Source organism: Condylura cristata, unplaced genomic scaffold (assembly GCF_000260355.1).
Source record: "Condylura cristata isolate star-nosed mole 26May11 unplaced genomic scaffold, ConCri1.0 scaffold00007, whole genome shotgun sequence".
NCBI classification, from domain to species: Eukaryota; Metazoa; Chordata; class Mammalia; order Eulipotyphla; family Talpidae; genus Condylura; species Condylura cristata.
This window is the reverse complement of record NW_004567108.1, coordinates 34,839,889-34,863,598: the sequence shown is the minus strand read 5'-3', so window position 1 is coordinate 34,863,598 and position 23,710 is coordinate 34,839,889. Positions and strand designations below refer to the sequence as shown.

The 23,710-nt window shown below is 32.7% G+C and overlaps 1 protein-coding gene across 2 annotated transcripts in view; it reads right to left on the bottom strand.

Moving 5' to 3' along the window:
- The window catches only part of AP3B1 (adaptor-related protein complex 3, beta 1 subunit), a 191,498-nt gene that overhangs the window by 109,864 nt on the left and 57,924 nt on the right, over positions 1 to 23,710 (bottom strand). For both annotated transcript variants that reach the window (XM_004678186.2, XM_012721952.1), the window contains exons 8-15: positions 21,657 to 21,812; positions 18,763 to 18,860; positions 17,142 to 17,196; positions 16,982 to 17,053; positions 14,826 to 14,888; positions 12,327 to 12,459; positions 8,440 to 8,549; positions 53 to 229 (exon numbers count right to left, since the gene is read on the bottom strand). In XM_004678186.2, the coding sequence (XP_004678243.1) occupies positions 53 to 229; positions 8,440 to 8,549; positions 12,327 to 12,459; positions 14,826 to 14,888; positions 16,982 to 17,053; positions 17,142 to 17,196; positions 18,763 to 18,860; positions 21,657 to 21,812 (864 nt within the window). The remainder of the gene's footprint in view (positions 1 to 52; positions 230 to 8,439; positions 8,550 to 12,326; positions 12,460 to 14,825; positions 14,889 to 16,981; positions 17,054 to 17,141; positions 17,197 to 18,762; positions 18,861 to 21,656; positions 21,813 to 23,710) is intronic.

The following is a 23,710-nucleotide window of genomic DNA, read 5'->3' as shown; positions in this document are numbered from 1 at the left end:
AGAGTAAACAGGAAAATAAGTAACATAGATAAAACTGAGAACAGACTCTTACCTGTCTGGAGTTGGTTAAATACAATTTTGCTCCCAGGTTTAAAATTTGCAGTTTTACAAGGTCATCTTCACTAGTGAAGCTTTTAGCTGTCTTCCTTAAAACATCAGGAGCAATTTTAGGCACTCTTTCACAGTTTTCTCCTATTAACCAAAGAATACTTGCTCTAGCCACAGGAACCTAGTAGAAGCAGATTATATAGGTACAAATAAGATCATCATATCTTTTAAATATTAACATGTAAAAAAGGCTTTAAGTATTATATTTTATATCTACTCATTTATTTAATATATAGGAAGTACTCATGTATTTACATATATTCTTGAGTAATCAAGAAATAATAAACATAGAAATCAGATTAAAACTGATAAACATCTTAGAAAGAGTCATAGCAGAAAAACTATTGGTCTTGAATCTTAATTCCAATAGGGACAGCAAATTTTTGAGCTAAATCTGGCTGGCCACACCCATTTGTTTATGTATTCCCTGATGCAGTTTTTGTGCTATAAAAGCAAACTCAGTAGTTGCAACAAATATCATCAGGCTAAAAGTATTTTAGCAATTTGCTGAACCTTGTCTAGGGCCTCAAAAGCTAATAAAAATCATCCAGCATTCTTCCCCAAACCTTAGGGGTTTGGTATCAGTCAGTTGTGTGTAGGGCTCAGGAATCCACCTTTATGAAGCATCATAGATGGTCTCTGAGACAGATGATCTGCAAACTACTTTTCAAGACTTGAGGGATAATACAGAAAAAGTAACAAATTCACTAAAGGCTATGATTCAAAACCAAAACTATACTGCCCTCTGTATTTACTCTTACAAGCAGTGGAAAAACATAACTAACAAAGTCATCAAGGTCATGATGAAAAATCATGAATCTTGCTCTATGATGTGATCATCAACAAAAGAAATAGGGACAAGATAAATCTGTCATCTGCATTTTGGGATTCTGTTTTTTTTTTTTTAATAAGGTACATTTCAATATAATTTGTTTCTTAAAAATAAATGCTTTACTACAAGTTGGAAACCTTCCATCAACACCATTAAGACCAACATTTTAGAGTATGCAAATTATTTTTATTACTATCTGTTTGTATATTCCCCTATTCCAAAAGGAATTTGAAGCAGGATGTAAATTAGTTCCTGTGAACATTTTCACCTACTATAAAAAATCTGCTTTTTATAATAAATGAAAATTTCAGTGTTATTATTAAGAGGAAACATTACAAAGAGAGGGAAAACTTTTCATGGAGTTATTTTCCAATTCCTTAAATAAGGTCCTAGTATTTGCAGCACAACTTCACAACTGTATATAATATTACTGTTGAAGAAAAAAAAGTGAAAAAAGGTCGTTTATACTGTTAAAATTTTATCACAATATCCACCACCTCAAATTCTTACAAGATACCCATCTTATGAAATAACATAAAAGTACTAATACACACCCACATTGGATCTTTCATTAGAATCAAAATGAGAGCATCAAAAGGCTTTAAAATCAAAATACACATTTTCAGATATCATGATAATCATATTACCTTTAAATTAATTAGTATAATTTCTTTTTTTAAGTATAATTTCAATAAGAAACCAGTATATTTATATACTACAAGAAAAATCTACATGCTATTACAAATCTATTCATGCAGTACGTTAAAACAGATATCCTTACTATATACTGATTTTTTGGGGGAAAAAAAAAGAGCTATTTCTAATGTTCCAAAGGTTACACTGCATTAAGACCTTACTCCCCATCCATTACTTTAAATTGGGCTAAAGAACAGTAATTGAGTGGTACATTAAATTTTTCAGTATGGAGCAATTCAAGTAATCCACCATAATAAAAAAGTACTTCTAAATAAGAATATATGGGCAACTTCAGATTTCAGTTATGGTAGATTTATTTTTCTTAACTATTTTATTATACATTGCTACTATAAAAATTAGAATTCTATGACATATCACAATCTATTACCTTACTTTGAGTCATTTTCACCTAGTAATACACTTATATTTCTTTTTGCAATTAAAAAGACAATCCTAAAAAATTTTAAGAAATAGCATGTTAATGGAGGACAGGAATATAAACAAAGATAAAATTAACAACATTAAAATACTCTCAACAGTCACAATTTAAACATACAACTTTAAAATACAGCTCTTTGGAAAATTAAAAATCAGTAAATTCTAATGTTCACATTGAAGACCTCAAAGTAAAGGGGTACCAGTGGACAGGATAATATTTAGAGGCACTAAATCTGAAGCAAAACAACTTCTAAGAAACTATTTAAAATGCTACAGAAAAATTAATATCAATATATATTCTCTTGTCAATGGTATCTGCACTCTATTAAAAAGCTTAGGACACTGACAAACCCAAAGTTTTTGTGCATTTGACTGCAATCTGAATCATAAGATTTTCAGATTCCAGCCCACCCTCCCTCTTCCAATTAAGTTATAGGAATTTCATTTGTATGTCTCTAAAATCATGAATTCGTGGCCACTGCAATCAAAGATTTCAAGCACCTGAAGAAAGCAATTAAGAAAATCAGTCATTTTTATATTCGCCTTTTCAACCAGAGAATAGGAACACTTAACTAAACTGAATAACACACACACACACACACACAAAATACTTTCATTATGAATCTCTGCTTTTCAATATTTTCAAAGACAAATTCAATTGTAAATGACTTTGCCTGGTTCTTGATTCCTAAATGCCCCAAAATAGCTAAGTGCACTTTTTAAACTTTCTACAGAATGCAGTTTCCACTGCCATTTTCACCCATTAGCTTACCTGCAAAAACAAATAATGAATCCTAGCTGACCACAGCAGTTATAGAAAGATATCTAAAAAGATTTTACAGATCACTCTGTAAGCAGTTCAATTTAAAAGCTATTGTGTTTCAATACCAGCTCACAGCAGTAGTATAAAGTAAATCCTACAAAAACATCAATTTTATTTATTTAAATTTGTCAGAGGCGTGATCAGTAGACATCTAAGCAAAATGCACACAAACAGCAAATCAGATCCAATATTCTGCATCTGGGACTCAATTTTCATTAAATCTCAAGACTGAATTAACTTGGGGTGGCTGGGAAGAGTAGTGAAGTAACTAGCATTTGGTGAGACATCTGTAAGTACATGGAGTAGATTTCAGTATGACTAAGTACTCTTTACATAATAACATCTTTCAATTGTTCTTTTCTGAAAAGATATCCTGATCTATCCTATTAAACATTATGTGAAACCTAGTTACAACAATTCCCAGTTATAAAAATTCTTAGCCAGAATGCATTTTATTCTTAAACTTTGCTCTAAAAGCAGTGTTTATTACAAATGAGGGATATGAAACTATAAAATATTCACATCAAAGTTGATGGTACTATCAACATAAATCTACAGGCACACCTAGTAGATACTGCAGGTTCAGTTCCAGATCACGGCAGAAAAGTCAATGTTGCAATAAATTAACACTATTTTTTTTTTTTTTTAGTTTCCCATTGCACATAATTTAAATTCACAACATACTATAATCTACTAAGTGAACAATGGCATTACTGCTTAAAAAAAAAACAACCAATATAGTAACCTTAATTTAAAAATACCTTATTGCTAAAAAGTGTTAACCATCAACTGAGGCTTCCACAAGTTATCTTTTAGCTGGTGGGAGGTCATGCCTCCCTACAAATGGCTGCTGACAGATGAGGGTAATGGTGAAGGTTTGGTGTCTGGCAAGTTCTTAAAATAAGACAATAAAGTTAGTTTTGTGCTGATTGGCTCTTTCATGCAATACTTCTCTGTAGCACCCCAAGCTGTTTGAAAGCACTTTACCTACAGACATTTCAAAATTGGAGTCAATCTTCTCAAACCCTCTTACTGATTTCTATCAAATTTATGTAACATTCCAAAATCATTTGTCATTTCAACATTTATAGCATCTTCACCAAAGGCAGATTCTCCTTCAAGAAACCACTTTCTTTGCTTATTCATAAGAAGCACTTCCCCTTATCCATACAAGTTTTATTATGAGATCACACCAATTTAGTCATATCTCAGGCTCAACTTTTCTTTCTCTTGCTAGTTCTACCACATTTGCAGCTACTTCCTCCATTGATGTTTTGAACCTCAATCACCCATGAAGGTTGGAATCATCTTCTTTCAAACTCCTGCTAATGTTGACATTTGACCTCTAATTGTTCAAAAATTTTCTTAATATTTTGTGGAATGTTGAATTGTTTACAAAATGTTTTCTATTGCCTCTGCCTGGTTCCAGCACAGGTATCACTATCTATGGCAGCTATGTCCATATGAAATAAAGCTCTGGGCCCTCCCTGGTGGGGCAGCGGGTTAAACCACAGCACTAAGAAGCTAAAGCCATTTCAGCATGAGTTTGATCCCCGCTCCAGAGGTGATCCCACATGGCGTGGCAGACCTCTCCTGACCCGTCCGCTGCTCCCCTTCACAGTATATTTTGTCAGTCGGCCTGTTCTGCTACCCACTCTTGTCTCTGGTAAACCCTTTCACTGCCCCTGCACCTCTGGCCTATACGCCAGTTCTGTATGCATAAATAAATCTTAAAAAAAAAAAAAAAGATGTGGTACATATATGCAATGGAATATTACCCAGCAATCAAAAAGATAAAACTCATGCCTTTTGCAGCAACATGAATGGCGCTGGAAGGGATCATGCTTAGTGAAATAGGCTAAGAAGAAAGAGAAAAATACTGGATGGTTTAATTTATAACAGGAGCATAAAGGACCGGGGCGGGGGTGGGGGGGATAATAATGAACAACTATATACCAGGGATATTTTATGGGGGTGGGGTGGGTAATGGGATCAAAAATGGGGGGGGGAAGCCCATGGCGATTACAACTGAGATGGAAAAATGCACAAAATAATGTAAAAATAAACTACTATAAGAATAAGACTTGAACACTGAAATTATTTCTTGGTCCACAGGTTGGAGAATGAGGGCTGTTTAGCAAACATGGAAACATTAATCTTCTTGAACATCTCCATCACATTTCTAGGTAACCATGTGCATTGTAAACAAGTAGTGGTATTTTCAAAGGCATCTTTTGTTACTGATCAGTAGGCCTCAGCAATGGGCTGAGTAATATTCAGAAAACGAAGCAAACAGGTGGGATGTTATCCAGGCTTTGCAATACCATTTATAAAGTAGAAATAACTAATTCTTAAGGGTTCTAGGATTTCCAGAATGGTAAATGAGGGATTATTGACTTCAACTTAATGTCACCAGATTAGTAACTAAAGATTCAACCTGTCTTTTGAAATTTTTAAGCCACGTGCTGTGTTCTCTTCTCTAGCTATAAGGCTGTTTCTCTTACACTAAAAAATCTTCTGTTTAGTGTAGCCATTTAATCAAAGATCTTCACTTCATCAGTGATTTGTATAACTAGATGTATTCTATACCAGTACTTGCTTCCTTTTGAATTTATGTTATGGAATTAGAATCTTTCCTTAAACCAACCTCTACTAGCTTCAAACTTTTCTTTTACAGGTTCCTATCTCTCCAAGTCTTCGGAAAATTGAAGAAAGTTAGGGTCATATTCTGACTTAAGGGAATATTGTGGCTAGCTTGATCTTTCCTCCAGACTACTACACACCTCTCCACTCTGCAATAACAGTTTTACTTTCTTATCAATTATGATATGTATGTCTAATCAAAAAGCAAGAACTTTCCCTCTGCATTCACAACTTGACTATTTGGTGCAAGAGTCCAACCTTTCAGACTATTTTGCTTTAACTTTGAACATGCTTTTCTCAATAATCTTATCTCTAGCTTTTGATTTGTGTGGCTATTTCTTTCATTTGAACCCACTGAGGTTACTAATTGGCCTAATTTCAATATTGTTGTCTTAGATAATTAGTATGAGGAGAGGTAAGAGAGCTGTTATTGGTAGATAAAGTCAAAACACAACATTTATCAATTCAGTTCATTGTCTTACATGGGTGTGACTCATGGCACCTCAAAACAATCACATTAGTAACATCACTAATTACAGATCACCACAACAGTTATAATACTGAAAAGGTATAAAATAATGAGAGAATTACAAAATTTGTGACAAGACACAAAGTGATCTAATGTTCTTGGATTAAGTGGCACCAATGGATCTGCTCAATGTAGGGCTGTCACAAACCTTTGATTTGTTGTTTTTTGTTTTTATTTTATTTTATTTTATTTTATTTTATTTTTTTAAATATTTATCCATTTATTTGTACAGAACTGGGTTACAGGCCAGAGATGCGGAGGGTGAGAGAATTCACCAGAGACAGAGCGTGGAGTAGAACAGGCAGATCGACGAAGTACACTGCTGAGGGGAGCAGCGGGCGGGTCAAGAGAGGTCTGCCACGCCATGTGGTCACCTCCGGGGCAGGCGGGAATCGAACTCATGCAGAAGTGGCTTTAGCTTCTTAAGTGCTGTGCTTTAACCCGCTGCGCCACCAGGGAGGGCCTGTTTTTTTTTTAAATGGTATCAAAGTATAATAAAATGAAGTCTATCTGCATTTATTTTCAAATTTAATTTGGAAATTTCAGATTTATGGAAAAGTTGCAAGAGCAGAGTTTCTGAATATTCACCTAGATTCCCCAAATGTTAACATTTTACATTTAGTTTTCTCTCTTTATATATACACTCATATTTATTTTCTAAATATATTAAAGTTATAGACATGTTCTTATACCCTGAAATACTTGCCTGTAAACTACCTAGTAAAAGAAACACTTTTATGTAAGCACAGTAAAAATGACTTAAAAATCAGAAAATTAAACACTGAACTAGGTAGTTCATAGATTTCACTGAGATTTGGTCAATTATTTCTGTATTTTTTATAGCAAAAAGAAAATCCAAACTATGTACTTGGAGTATTTTTATCCTTTCAATCCTTAAATCTGAAAATTTCTGGTACCTTTCTTAATATTTCATGACACTTGCATTTTGAAGCATAAAAGCCAGTTATCTGTAGAAATCTGTCATATGAGTTTGTCTCCTGTTTCCTCTTGATTATATTCCAGTCATTCACTTTTCACAGAACTAATGATCTGATGCAAAGTTCTAGGCACAGCATTCTCCTGCTAGTAATGTTAATTATGTTCATTTGATTCAGGTGGTGTATGCCGAGTTTTTCCATTGTAAAATCAAATTTTGCTATTTTAACCATTGTAATTAAGAAATATTTTATAAGGATATTTCCTGAGCCTGTATGACTATCTTGTTACTCAAATTTTCACCCTAGATTTTAGCATTTGTTAGTGATTACTTCCTGAACTAATTACCACTGTAGACAGCCAGCAAATGGTGATATTCTAATTCCATTACTTCTTCTATGTTTACTAACTGCTCTTGCATCGTAAGGAAGAACAATCATTTATTCATTCAAGTATGGATTTAGGGAATCCAACTCAATAGGTTAGAATGCTTTTACTTGTTGCTCAAATTAATTAGTGGGAGCCCTTTCAAAGTGACTCCTGTGTCTTTTTGAAATGTCTCTACCATTCTGTGAGAAGGGTCTTGTTTTTTGGCTAACAAGATGTTCCAAGATCACCCCATTCTTTCCTTGCCTTAGCTTTGAAATCAGTCATTTTTCTAAGGAGTGTCGGTTCCTTTGAGAAATGAATGAAATTTAAAAACCAAAGCTTATCATAAAAGGAATGTAACACTACATCCTACAACATACACGAATGCTTAAAAACACGTTAAGTGGAAGAAGCAACATGCAAAAGGCCATTCATATGAAATGACAACAAGGACAGGCAAATCTACAGACTGAAAGCAGACTGACTGTGAAGGACAGAGTAAAGGGAGGGTCAGGAGTTTGGGGGTATCAAACTTGTTTGAGGGATAATGAAAATGTTTTGGAGTTACACAGTGGTGATGTATACACATCATAAATACACCAAAATTAAGAATTATTTACTTTAAAAGGGTAAATTTTCTGGTATATCTCAATTGAAAAAAAGTAAGACCTGGGCACTTAGATATGCTCACCTATAATGAGTATTAAGCTCAAAGATCAACACTGGAAAACTGGTTCGTAGGCCCATCCAGGTATCCATATGTGTACACACAAATGTGTGTAGACACACACACAGTCATACACATCTAGCTATCTATATTAAAACCTGCGAGGTTCACATCATCTCCAACTTCAAACCAACACCATAGGGTTCAGCCTGTCCTTCCCCCTTTTCAGATTTATACTTTCTTTCTACAACACTGCAGAATCTGAGAACCAGGATTTGAATGCAGATGGTTTAGTTCCCTTAACCACTATATATCAGGATGTCCACTTATGTTAACAAAACTATAATTTACTGAGTAAAATTCAGCTGAATTCAGCAGACTTCTTAACTGATACTCACAGTGATGCTGTCCAAAAGTTTGGCCATGTGTTTAATAATTTCACCATGTTGTGCAGGTTGCATTTGCAATAATTTCTTAATTACAACCACACTTTCAGCAACAACTATTTCTGAAAAAGAAATGATTCATATGAAATACATGTAATTCAAATGCAAATAATTTAATATTATGCTTGGTAAAATGTAGACTTAAATTAGCAAAAGCATTCTACATGTCTTAAGTAAGTAGGTAAAAAATATAACCACGAATATACTTTGGGTGAACATCAATCTTAAGTAGAAAAGTGTACTTTAATCTTTAACCTCTGTTGCAGTCTCTTAGCTTCTGATATCCCCATCTAAACTGCTTCTTTGGGCTGGAAAAGCAAAGTGGGGTCAATTAAAAATGATGAAAAAAATTAAGAATCCATAGTATAATTTTTTTTCACTTTTATAATATATGGTTGCAAAACTAGATCAGTAAGTCATGTATAATTTTTATTATCCACACAGAGCAGGATTAGACATAGTTTAAAATATTTAGTACTATTTATCATTTGATACATTAGTTTCCTGTGTTGCTGTCAAAGTTTAACATAAACTTTGTGACTAAGAACAATATACAAATTTATTATCTCACATTTCTGGAGTCAGAATTTCACAGTAGTGTTTGGGGGTAAAATTAAGGTGTCAACAACACTCTAAAAAGGTTCTTCTGGAGGCTGCACACATTCTTCGGTTAAAGGACCCTTCCAACAATGGCATCACACCGAACTCTGCTTCTGACACTTTCTGAGTTTCTTGGCCTTTCGTTTTCCCTTATAAGGACCCTTTTGATTACCCTGGGTCTACCTGATAACCTCCCAGTTGCCTCTAATCTACAGTGTATTAGTAGTTATTTTTTTATGTAAGCAAGTATCTGGCAACAGAGTAAGTAAGCATGTTGCCAGAGTAAATATCTGGCAACAAAGTGGTCAATACACGTAAAATTAAAATATATTTGTTTTATATTACTATCTCCCTCCAATAGACTGTGAGCTCTTTTTCCATGTAAGGTAATATATTCACAGCCTCCAGACAGCAGGCCATGGGACTCTGCTAGGGGCAATTATTCCACTCAGCCCAGGGGCCTTCTTATTCCCTTCAGGTAATCCTGCCCTATATTTTCTTTATGCTACCTCCTAGTTTGTAAAGGCCTCCATGCTGGTAGTACTCTACCATAAGCTTCCTCCCTATGCTCAAAAAATTAATGGCCCTTATTCTAAGAAGCAAAATCTATTTTTCTTTTAACAATTTTATTTTGATGAGAATATGTCACATGAACATTACCTTCTTGACAAAAGTATATAATACATTATTGCTGACACAGTTCAGAGTCAATATATGGGAGAACTGTAACATAATCGTTCTATATTACTGTCTCCCTCCATAAATTGCAAATGTCATAAACAGGAATTTTTCATATATTTTTCATTTATTATTCAACATTTACTAAATACCTCAACTAATCTAAGTCCTCGATAAATGCTTAATGACCTTTAAATAAGAACACAAAAATTAGTTCTCCCCCCCCAGTCCTTGCAGTTTATAGTAGGTGGTAAAAAGGTTATACCAACAAGCAAATTTTGCTATTATGCTACCTGATGTTAACTACCTCAATTATCTTAGGGAATTAAATTTTCCTTAGACAGCTGACATGCAGATTTTGCCCAAAAGTTCCAAAGAAATTTATTATCAAATTAATCTTAGGCAGTGATATTAGACTCTTTTAGGGAAAACTTTAAGTCAGTCTACAAAGGTTTCTTCATACCCAAAATAGAGAAGTCAAAATATTTAATCAAAACCAAAAACTGTGGGTACAAAAGGAATGTATTAAATATATTCTCCAAAATGGAGTCTAAATACATTCATTTTGAGGTAGTAAGATATACTATTTCAGAGATGATAAGATAATCATTTTAAAATAAACTAATCATAATTTTATAGAGCCTCAATAGATTTTAAACTAAGAAAATTCACAGAATTTATTTCCAAAAGTAGATCTTTTAATAGGTAAAAAGGGGCACTACTATCAACGCTAGTCATTTTAAAATTAAAAATATTGTTAACTGATTTCAATATAGTCTCTGTATCTGTTTCACTGTTCATCCTTACTGAGCCAGATTTCCAAAATGCAAACATACAAACAAATATATATTACTGAGAAAAAGGAAAATGTGTTATGAGTTAAAGATGATTCCACAACCAGAACTTGGACAATAAAAGTATCTTTATATTCAAACTGCAGAAGATTGTGAAGAGATCTATGACTTACCAAAAATAAAAGCCTCAACATTAAAATTAAACATTAAAATATTGGTATCTAAATGAGTAAATCCATCTGCTTTTCAAGAATAATTATAGATTACATTAATCTATTATAAAACAATAATCTAATTCTAAAGCAATCTATTCTTCCCTTAAAAATGTTAGAGTAAAATATTCGTTTTTTAAATTAGCCAATAAAAAACATTTTTTAGAAATTAAATTGTGCTGCAAAGTTTAAGCAGAAATAATTACTTTCAAATCAGCAACTTGAAAATTTTACATAAGAAAAAGAGTCAAAAAATAAAATTGAGACATCCTGAATATATTTTGTATATGAAAGAAATAATTAGTTACCTAACTATTTTCTGATGTATCTTGTATGAAACTAAATTTTAAAAGAACAATCACCTCAGTAAAGTTTGGTTCATAATGCTCTGGAGATATTTTCCCAAGGACAATGTTTTATTTTATCAAACAGAAAATTATTATTAAAGGTACAAGAAAACAAATTTTTTTTAAGTCACAGAGACAAAAGGGATGTTATTGTTAAAAGTAGAAATATTATCTTGAGTTTAAGGTGCAAGTTTAAAATTCAACATTTACTTAAAAATTAATAATAATTGGCATAAACTCTTATATATTTTTACTTATAACAATATTACAGTTTTGTAAAAAGATATCTGTGGGAAAAGAGAGATAGTACTATAGTGAAGTTATTTTTCAAATAAATATTTTAAAATAGTCAATTTTGCTACGTCATATATGCCTATGTCTACATATTACAAAAGTATAGTTAAAATTCCACAAATATTCAAAGATTTTACAGAGAAAATTAAGCTTTCCTTTAAAAGAACTTTGTGTTTTAATCAAATACAAAATTATAGAAGTTTGCTATATAAATTATTTTTTAAAGGTAAAAATTGAGAAATTTCTTATTCTTTCTCAAATGATTTCATTTGTTCTAGATCCAAACCACTGAAATAGCTGACATTTTACCAAAAAGCAGTATTAAATCTGGACCACAGAAAAACTGTATATTGCCTATCCATTTTTACCAAATATTCAGATATTGTTTGGCTTAAAAATATGATGCTCTTCCAAACTGATGACTTGAAAATCTAGTTAAACTTGAATATAAAATTATTAGATGAATGCCTGGGAAAAATGTTGAGGCTACACATTGAATATACTTTTTGATCATTTTTCCATGTTATAAAGTCATTTGCCTGCTTTTAGCACCCTCTGCAGGTGAACCAATATAACGCATGACTTATATGCTATTAAAAAGCAGAAAAATAGAACCTTTGTGGAAAAGGTACAATGTCGACTACAATGTAACAAAATAAAATAAACAAATTATACTTTCTTGGTTATACTTAGGTGATATTAGTACTGTCTGCAAGAAATGTATCTAACTTACTTCAACAACAAGAACAATAAAAAAGTATGTGTATATTTTTCAGTGATACAATGCTATTCATTGTGATCATGCTACTGATGTATAAGAAAACCAAACACAAAGTTAAAAAAAGTGACAAGTTTCACATGAATAAGAGTCAAAAGAAAAATTAATTGTAAACAAAATGAAAATGTCAACTTACCATCCCTGTTGGACAGCAGGCACACTAAGCCATTGAGGCATGTTTCAGTGACTTCAGAGATGTTGGTGGCACATCTTCCTATAGTCTGAATAGTGGCTGCTGCAAATAGTTTATCCTGGCTTTTCACATAGGTCTAGGAATTATTATTTCAATTAGTTTTTACTTTGTTACTATCAAGTGAACAAAAAAGTCCCTATTACACTAAGTTTAGTCAATACATGACAATTCTAAAACATATTCTCATCTACAGATCAAATTAATAATGAAGTTGATTTAGGTTTTTGGTTTTTTTGTTTTTTTAAGTTAGAGAATGTACCTACATAAGGGCACATTTTCAGATCAGGTTCATTCACCTGTAGCCACTGTGGCTTGTGACTCCAAAACAGATAGTGGGGAGCAGTCACCCAAAGACAGCAATTAGTTTAAGTGCAAGGTTGAAAGAGATGATGAGAACTCTCTTTGGAGGTTTCAGTTCATTTAACCAGCAGCATCTGTGAATCTATGAAAAAAACAGTTGCTTTTTCAGAGATACTAAGTCTAAAAATTGAGAGAAAAGGAGGAAAAGGACCAATTTACTACTGACAAAAACATTTTATTTTAAAAATGGTATCCAAATGCTAATAAAACTTTAACAGCTATAGTCAGCAGCATTTCAATAAAGGCTTTATAATACTCAATTTACAACAAAATCCAATCTCAATACTTTTAAAATAGATTTTTCTTCTAAAAGAATGCTTTAAACTAAATCATTGTTTTAACAACACAAAGTTCAAAGAGCTTTACAAAATTTATACTAGCCCTAAAGAATTTCACTTTGGTTACAACCTTCCTAATTTAAAAACAAAACTTTTATTGTTTATAGAAATAAATGGACTTTTACTGTGCATATTTATATGCTAGTTATACACAAATAGATCTAAAATCCTATTTTAACCAGATTTCACTTATGTGGACTATGAAGAAACAAAGTAAAAGAACATAAAAACCAAACCAAACAAATCCTTAAAATCTGACTGTAGAAGTGAGGTTACCAAAAAGGGGGGTGTTGAAGATAGAAGTAAATATTGGAATAAAGCTCAAATACAGACTGATAAACATAGATATATGAAGGGGAAAAAAGAAACATTTAAAAATCAACTAAACAATGGGCTTTATTATAAATCCTGGCAGTAAAATGGAATGTCTAACTCACTGATAATTCTGAAACAGATCAGGTGTGCATCTCTGTACAACTAAACAATATCAAGAATATCTGAGACCTACTTTCTACAGCCCCAGTAAAGTTTACAAAAGCAGAAAGATGGCAGTGAATGGACACCCAACTACAAGAGAAATAGGGAGAAGTACAAATACAAAGAACAAGACATCAAAAACAAATAAATAAGCAAAATTATAACAATGAGATAAAAATACAATTTAAGCAATGTTCTTTCATGATAGATTACTAGAGAAGAATTTGATATACTATTTTCTGGCAAGAAAACTGGCATGAGTGGGTACCTAAGGTACTCTTAACATTACAAGAATTTCCCTAGTAAAATAGTTACACACAAATAGACCTAAAATCCTATTTTAGCCAGACTTCACTTATGTGGACTATGAAAAGCAAAGTAAAATAATATAAAAAACAAACAAATCCTTAAAATCTGACTGTAGAAATGAAGTTATCAAAATTACTGAAAATACAGTAATCTAGTTCTGAAATTAGTATTCATGGCCATGTACTGGATTCTACTACTCCTGTTAAAAGTATAAGATCTCACAATTGAAAAGAAATAGTATCTATATAGCTTAAAAGAACTTTAATATGGGCATACAAAGGATTATTGCAACAAAATAAGTCTATAAATAAAGTTGGGCATTCACAACACTCTGGTGACTATAAAGCCTGTGACATGCCATTGTTAAGAAAATTGCTTATAAAATGTAAAACTGATAATAGTGATATGAAGTTTTCTACTACAGTGCTCCACCAATATTCAGAGCAACCATTCCACCATATCGGTGTAACATCCATAAATAAGTTTTGGATAATATCTTGTAGGTCGTGTCTCATCCATTAACATATATGGTTTCAAAATACAATAAAACAATAATTAAAAAGTCATGATGGGACCCGTTTTAAATAAGTAATTTTTGAGTTATTCATGAAAGCGGCAGAGATAGCAGTCAAAAACAGTGATAAGTAAAACAAGCACAGGCATCTAGGTTTCAGATAGTGAAGACTGCTAACTGTAGAAAGGACTACTGATGACAGCAAAGAGAGATAAAATCTACCAGTAATATAATTTTTCAAAGAAAGACAGTTAAAGACAAGTCTTTCAAATTTTATGAAAGTATTTTCCCTTAAATTTTAAATTATTTATTCTTGAGATTTCATAAATTTGCCAGGTTGCCAATCTTGTCTTAACACAGGAGTTTTATTCCTAAATTTAAAAAGATGTGTAACACATTTTAGAAGTCATACTGTTTAGAAGTAAGTTACCATTGTACACAGACCTGAAATTCTCGAAGAAGAGTTGATATATTGGCTTCATTTGCCAAGTTTGTCAAAATTTCAAGCTATAGTAGAAGAAAGAAAAAGTAAACATCTTAAAACACAAATAAAAGGATGATTTTTATATAGGGTAGGCATTTATTTAGTAAAAAACTAATTTGTTCTTTTCTTAAAAATTCATATCCCTACAAATATGAGGCATGCTAAACTTCAGATGAATTTTGTCTCACTATATCTGTAAATAAAAAATAGATAATACACACTATTTAAAATATAATTAGGAACAAAAGATCCCTACAACTGTCTCTAATTGTACCAACTTAACAAATTATACCCAATCAGTATAAACAATTAAAATTTGACGTTTCTTTTTTTTTTTTACAGATTTATTTATTTATTCATACATATAGAGCTGGGGTACCGGCCAAAGTGCGGAGGGTGAGAGGATTCACCAGAGACAGAGTGGGGAGCAGAAAAGGCAGATCGACGAAGTACACCGCTGAGGGGAGCAGCGGATAGGTCAGGAGAGGTCTGCCTCGCTATGTGGATCTCCTCCGGGGCAGGCGGGGATCAAACTCAGCGAAAGTGGCTTAAGCTTCTTAGTGCAGAGCTTTAACCCGCTGAGCCACCAGGGAGGGCCTAACGTTTCTTTTATTAATAACGTTAGATAACAATTTGCTCTGACTTATATGCAACACATGAAAAATATTCAGTTAATCTGACACTGAATTAAGAAAAAGGAAAAAAGAAACAGAGGACAAACAGGACAAGCAGAAAGCCTAATATAAAATGTAGATAAACATTCATAGCAATGATTACATTAAAAATTAATGGTCTAGGCAATCCAATAAACGGTCTATTGTAGGAGTTCAGGGTATTAGTTGTTTTCCAAATATATTTATGGGAATTACTTTCCCAGTGATTTCACTTGCCATTAATTTTGTGAGAATTTTTTTTGTACATTTTTAAAGTTATCTATAACATATGAAAACAACTCTCTTTAATCTGATCCACTGAGGACTAAAGTTGTGAATCTGATTAACAAATACATATTCTCAAATACTTCTGTATATATTTCCTATAAACAAGGACACTGTCACACAGATCATAACACAACCAAGAAAATTAGATTAACACTGTTCTACTTAAGTTTCATAATCATCTCAATAATGTATAGTAAAGGATCCAGTTCAGTATCACACATTTTATTTAGTTGCCTCTTTAGTCTCCTTCAATTTGAAAGTTTTTCATTTTTCTTCCTTTTTATGTTGCAAAGAAAAACTTAATTTTTAACTCCCAAATATATTTCTCTCCATAAAGAACCCATAATCCCTAGACCTGCACAAGTGTAAAGCTTATTATTTGACAATAGTTTCTTTCTTTTAACCATCTTGCTTTTATTCCAAACCAATTATTTTGTAAAATATCCTTCAATTTAGGGAACTTACATTTTCTTAGGATTAAACTCAGTTCCCATTAAAATAACCATTCATTCCAATATTTATTGAATAGATCATCCTTCCTCATGTTTGTAATGTCACCTTTATTATATAGTAAGTTTTCATGTGCACAGGTATTCTAGGTTTTCTACCCAATTGTACTTATTTTTCTGTCTAAATTTAATCACTATTGTTTTAACCATTACAGCTTATACCCCAAATTACATTATATTGTAGTTATCATTCCCTAAACACAACACTCTTTCATAATCCCTTGTTACTAGCATAAACTGTGCTTTTCTCTTATTCCCAATACCACAGTCTCCAATCAACCTATTAACCAACAAAAGTTTCACTCAACTTTTCTATAAGTCTTTTCTAAATCTCACAGAACATGAAACCTACCTTTTTGTCTTTCATAGACCTCAATTCAAATCTCTATAATATCACTTAAAACACATCATATTGAAATGATCTAACTACATGTCTACCTCCTTCTGTATACTATGAGTTATATGAGGTGTAGATAGCATGTCTTAATTTTATATTACTAGTAGCACAGTAACTGGTACGTAATGATATCGTTCAGAAAATGTAAAGAAAATCCTTAAATGTGCCCATGTTTTTTTAAAGAAGAACTGAACTTACTAAAGCCAGAAAGTATAGCAGTAACTTTAAAAAGTATGTATTAGAATATCTGAAAGTAAAAGCGTGAATACCTTCAGTGTCTTGATCATAGTTGGATCAGTTGACCTAACATAGAAACTCTTCAGATACGGTTCAAACATACCCTAGATTACAAAAAAGCAAATATATAAATACATACAAATATTACTGTATTCATTTTGCTCTTAAATTATGTGTTCACAATGCACATACCTTTCTTTGAATTGACATAGTTGCTATATTCTGTAGAACAATATACTGTACTTCCCTAGAAATTAAACAACAATTTTCAATGAGTATATTTTCCAATGACTTGCCTTTAAGAAAATAGCACATAAAAAGGAAAAAAGTCAATAAAAAGTTTTATGTTGAATAGAATTCAAATACGAAATTGAAAAGTATTTAGTAAATGTTAGGTTCTGATGACTTCTTTAAAAATGTATCTTCCTAAAAACTATTAATAGATGAGATTTGATTAATCATTAAGAAAAATCAAAACCAATTTTATAATATTGTACTCAAGGTGTAAAGTTAATCAAGTGGCTGATCTGAGCACATACATGGAAGGTATCCTTAGGGCTTATAGAATAAACATCACCATTGCAGGAATACAAACTCCTGATCAGAAGGCTCACGCTGTCATTCAGTCTTGCCCAAAGTAAAAGATTTAAAAAGCAGTCCTACTTTGAGTCTAAATAGCTAAGAAATGAAGATACAACTGAATCTTGTCTAAGACTAATTCAGGTGAGGGCCTCCCTGGTGCTATATGCCCACTAATGCCTGAGTTCAATCCCCAGCCAGGGAGCTAACCCACATGGTACAACATACTTCTCTTGATTCCCCATTGCTCCCATATACCCCATTTCTTCTGTGGCAAAAGAAAAAAAAAAAGGCTTCAGGTGAAAGATGCATTCAGCTTTCTGAAAAGAAAATCTTTCAACTAGCCACAGAAAAGACCTGACTGAAAAAAGGAGAATTATTATATATAAAGGAAAGAACAGGAACACAAAGGAAATAGCTCACTAAGGAATATAGGAGGTTAATACTGTGGCCTTAAGTTCTAGTTAAGGACTAAATGAATCCATCTTTTTTCCCCCTCAACTTTCTCAGAGGTCAGTACTCAACGAGAACTTTCTAATTTAAAACAAATCATTGCAAAATATCCAGGGTAAATCAAATGACTAAAACAAATATAATCTTAAACACAGAAAGCAAAAAACTCAAAAAATCTGGTCTTAAACTTTAAAAGTATATATCATAGGAATTCAGTAAGTTTTCTGAACTGTTAACCTTAACTGCTCAATTACAATGATTGAAAAGAACATGAATTTCTTTAAAATATTTAACTTTTAAAAATAAAGTTCTTTTATAGTAGAGCAAAATGCAGTTTGCAACTTCATAGGAAGCAGTAATTATTGTCATAAACTATATAATTTAATATATGAATTGCTCTATTTGTATTAATACTAACTACACCAAGGTAATATGATAATATAGTAGTACAGTTTTTCAATATTTCAGATTTACTAAAATTCCAAAACATTATTGAAATTTCACACATCTAGAAATATCAAACACTAAATATTAGGCTACTAGTGACAAAACATTATATGCGAAAAACTACTTTCAATCTCTGAGTTTATTTTTTAAAAAATCTTCAATTTTTATCATTAAGAAAAATTGTATAAAGGCCTTTATAGTCAACTCCTTAAATGTGAAATCACTTATAAAATACAGCCAGTGCCATGTATGAAATGCCTGGAAAACAGACTGCATTTATTCAAACATAGTTTTAAATGAATTGAAAAGAAAAATACATAAAATTATATCCTACCTATTGCTACGGAGTAAACGCACTAGTGATTTAGAAATAATACCAGCTTCTGATTTTGGTGCTATATGCCAATACAGTTGAGCAACAGCCATAACCACCTAAAAGATAAACATGAAAATAGCAAGAAGTGAATACTGGAGCACTGTACAAAATATATTCTTAGATACTACCTCCTTTAACTCCTACAAAATTCCTCTGAAGCATATGTTGTTACTCTTTGTAACAGGTTGAATAGTTTCTGCCCAAGAGTTCATGTGACCTTCAGCATGCAACCTTATTTGGAAATAGTCTTTGGAGATGATATTAAAAAATGATCGTAAGGAAATCAAACTGGGTTAGGATAGGGGCTTTAAATTCAATGACTGTCCTTATAAAAGAGAAAACTACATGTAGAGATACACAAAAAAGTAAAGCAAAGATGAGGCACAGACTGGAGTAATGCATCTGTTAGCTATATAATGCCAAGATTTGCTGAAAACCACTGAAAGCTAGCAAAAGACACTTTCTACCATGGAACCTCCAAAAGAAACCAACCCTGTTGACACCTTGATTTTGGACTTCTGGATGCTAAAATATAATAGAAGATTTCTGTTGTTTTAATCTAACCAGTTTGCAGTTATTTGTTATGGCAGTCTCAGGAAACTAATACACCCTCACAACAAAAAAAAATGTTAAAAAAAAACTACCCAAAGTGACACCACCAACTCATGGCAAAACTTGGTAAGCCACTCCAAATCTCTCCAATGCTCTTTGACTGCTGCTAAGAATTTTTTAAAAAGTCTTATAAACTGTCATCAAAAGTTGTAAGATAACTGACAAGTAGGCTAAAATAAAGAAAAATATTCATATTTAAGTTATAAGTAGGGGAATCTAGCAAACAATGCCACAAAAACGGTAGTATTTGACATAATCTTATTTATAGCACTTTTAAAATCAGTATTTACCATAGGATAGTCAGAAAATACTAGTAATTATAAAAATATAAAATATAAGAGTTCTATGGTTCCCCTACATGCTTCTACACTTAAATCCAGAGGGCAGAAGTTTAGACTTTCACTCAACGTAGACAGTTTAAAATTTTCCAACTGCAGGGATGGTACCACAGAAGTACATCATCTTGTCTTTTGCTCACAAGATACATTAGTAAATACTACACTTCTTCTTGGTCTTTAACTTTTAACAAATATATGGCAGATTTAAAATATATCTAAACAGTATTAACATTAGAGAGTACTTAATAAAAGTTTTTTCTGAAATTAAGAATTTTTTTTAAATGCAGTTGATAGGGTCCAAATTTACTGTTTTCATTTTGTTGTACCTTTGTTTTTACAATTCTGACTTAAGAGACCTCTCTTGGGAAATGGAATAGGTTTAAGGACATCACCGTCCTTCACCTGTTATCCACAAATATGCTTTAATTAAAGAAAAAACTCTCCTGAATTGAATTTTTTTTTTTAGATTTATTTATTTATTCATACAGAACTGGGGTACAGGCCAGAGGTACAGGGGTGGTGAGAGGCTTCACCAAACATAGTGAGAACAGCAGAACAGGCAGACTGATGAAGTACACTGCTGAGGGGAGTAGCAGGCAGGTCAGGAGAGGTCTGCCACACCATGTGGGTCACATCCAGGGCAGGGGATCGAACTTCGCACTGAAGTGGCGGTGGCTAGCTTGCATTGCTGTGCCTTAATCCACTGCGCCACCAGGGAGGGCCCTGAATTGAATTCTTATAGAACAAAATCTCATTTAATGACTGAATTTATAAGAAGATAATTTTTTAAAATATTAAAGCATATAACTGGCTAATAAGTTATGATATATGGTAGAAAACAAATGTGAAGCTTAATTTTTAACATGTTTTACAGATAGTTAAATCCTTTTCTATTAAAAATAGTAAGTCCAGGCCCTCCCTGATGGCGCAGCGGGTTAAAGCACTGCACTAAGAAGCTTAAGCCACTTCTGCATGAGTTCGATCCCCACCTGCCCCGGAGGAGATCCACATGGTGAGGCAGACCTCTTCTGACCCACCCACTGCTCCCCTCAGCAGTGTACTTCGTAGATCTTCCTTTTCTGCTCCCCACTCTGTCCCTGGTGAATCCTCTCACCCTCTGCATCTCTGGCCTGTACCCCAGTTCTGTATGAATAAATCTTTAAAAAAAAAAAATAAGCCCAATGCTACTAAGCAAGAAAACAAACTGTACTTTCTATATATGTCAGTATTTTTAATATTCTAGATTCCACTCATTATGTCATTTGTTCTAACATATTATTTTGGCACTTCCTAACTTAAAAGGGTGAAGTGATATTCTTTATGCCCCAGTAATAAAAATCTAACAGTTTCAAGCTTCATCAATAGACAGTATTTGAAATTTATAGTCTTAATTTTTAAAAGACAATGAAGGAAGCTCCTGAAACTCTAAAGTCCAAAATGACTGAACATATTTAAATTTCATAGGCCTTCTATTTACTATCCAAGTTCATTATAAAGTACATCATATACAGTCATCTCGATACGATGATAGTGGTATTTTTAACCATACATACCACTATCATCGTATCTAGATTATTAACAGCTACATATATTATGCACTGACCCCCAATCAAGCATCCTCAGCTATAATCAAGTACCAAAAAAATAAAAACAGTTCTTCAATCAACTGAGAAACATCCTGAGCTCATTACTTTAAAAACCCAGTTAAATGAAACCACAAAACCACAAAAGGTAAGTGAAGTCCATTAGTTACACAAATACTAAATTAAGCAATCTAAACAAAACTTTTGCTATAGGGAGGTGATGTTGTAAACAAATAAGCAAATGCTCCATTGTTACACTAACAGATTTTCAAAACAAATTTTAAAAATCTGAATTATTTCTTGTAAGATATTAACATACCGCTGCATTCCTGCTCTGAAGCAAAGGTTTTGTATTCCGAATTAAAAGCCTATGGTCTGGATCCATAATATATGGTTTCTTCTTTTTGCTTGTCTTTTCCTTTTCTTCATCATCAGATTCATAGAAACTTTTTTCATTGTCCTCTAGGACATCATCCTACAAGGAAAGAAACACAATCCCAAGATTAGTTAAAACCTTAAACAACTCAAATATATAATGAAAACTTTTGAACATCTACAATATTTTAATATAGACTATTACTGTTGAAGCAATTTAAAAATATTACACTAGTAAAAAAAGACTTGTTTTCTCTCATTTTATAACAGCATGCTGTAGTACTATAAATCATACTTCACTATTACATAGTAAACTTTTGAAAATGTTAAAAAGCTATACAAATACTCAGTTTCCCAAAGGGAAACTTGACATTTAGAGTCTAATACACTATATAATATGAAACTCCTTAAAACTATTTTATAATTATTGGTCACTTAATAACTGGATCAAAAGATCAGAACAAAGAGTTGTTTGAACTCCAAATATATAATATATAATAACAAAGACTGATAAACTAAAAACTAGTGATTAAGTAGATCCCTGTGTTATAAAGAAAGGGTTTATATGTATATATAGGAGCTGACTCTATGTTTTTGTTTTGTGTATGTGCTGCAAAAGCGAGCACTCTGTTTTTGTTTTGAACTTCTCATTTTGAATTGTTTATCTCTCCAAATATAACCTGCCTAACAAATAAGCAAACAAAAAACACATAAAGACAATATCCATATGATTCCAAATCAACTCTTGTTTACGTGTAACTTCCATTACAGAATATCTGAAACATACTTTCTTCTTTGGAGTAGATATTCTTTCCCCTACTCCTCTCATTAAGTACACCTAGAAACCTAGATAGTACATATATAGAATAAACATTGAAAGTAAAAGTGGAGATAAAAAGAAATATTGGCCAGAAACTTCAGAACAAAAAAAAAAAGACAAAACAGTGCATTCCTTGGGTTTTTGTTTTTATATCGAAGCCTCAATGCTGGAAAATGGTAATTCAAAACACCAACAGGCAAAGAAACAACAAACCCTCCAAAATCTGCTTTCTCTAGCCAGAGAACCAAGAAAGAAACAGTCTAGTAAACAAAAAACTTGTAGAAAATAATGGCTCAGTATAGTCAACATGACAGAAAAAAACTATGGTCCCATCCCCATCAGCAAAGTCTAACATGGGTAGGGAAGACTTTCCACCCTAATTATAGTTAGATGCCCCAGTCATGTTACTGAAATGCTATAGATAAAGGCCAAGATGTGATACGGACTTCAATCCCCACTAGAAAGTAACGAGGCGTCCCTAAGGTGTCAATATGGAAGCCACGTGACCCCTGAATGAAGCAAATTTATCCCTCTTGAGTGAATTAGTATCAGAGTCTATCTAGTGGACTCTTAGAATCTGCAGCACTGCCACCAAGTGGTAACAATAATACACCTCTCTTTGCTGTCAGCTGAGGGCTCATGGTGTCAACTGTAGAATAATACCAACAAAAGGAACTTTTATCCCTCCCAGTCAGAGAGCTATCAGAGGATGACTAATCAGCGGCAAGAACCCCACAGTAACAATGAGCATGTGGGGTCAATGGAGGCTGAATGAGGATCTTAGACTTCTATCATGACTTGACAATAACGAAACTGTTATTACTGGGCATGCTCCCAACATCACCTTTCCCTACTGAAGTGATGTCAGACAAGCCCAGTTAAAACAGAAGGTTTGAATAAAATCCAGAATCTCATATCCATAATATCAATCACTCATAATCCCAAGAACAACAAAAATCTCAAACTGGATGAAAAAATATAACTATTTCATGTCAACATCTAGATATTAGATTACCTGATAAAGATTTTAAAACTGTCATCATAAAAAAATCTTAATGAACTAGGAACATCATTGAAACAAATAAAAACATAGCAAGTCTTGGCCCTCCCTGGTGGCGCAGCGGGTTAAAGCACAGCACTGAGAATCTGAAGCCACTTCCGCATGAGTTCGATTCCCG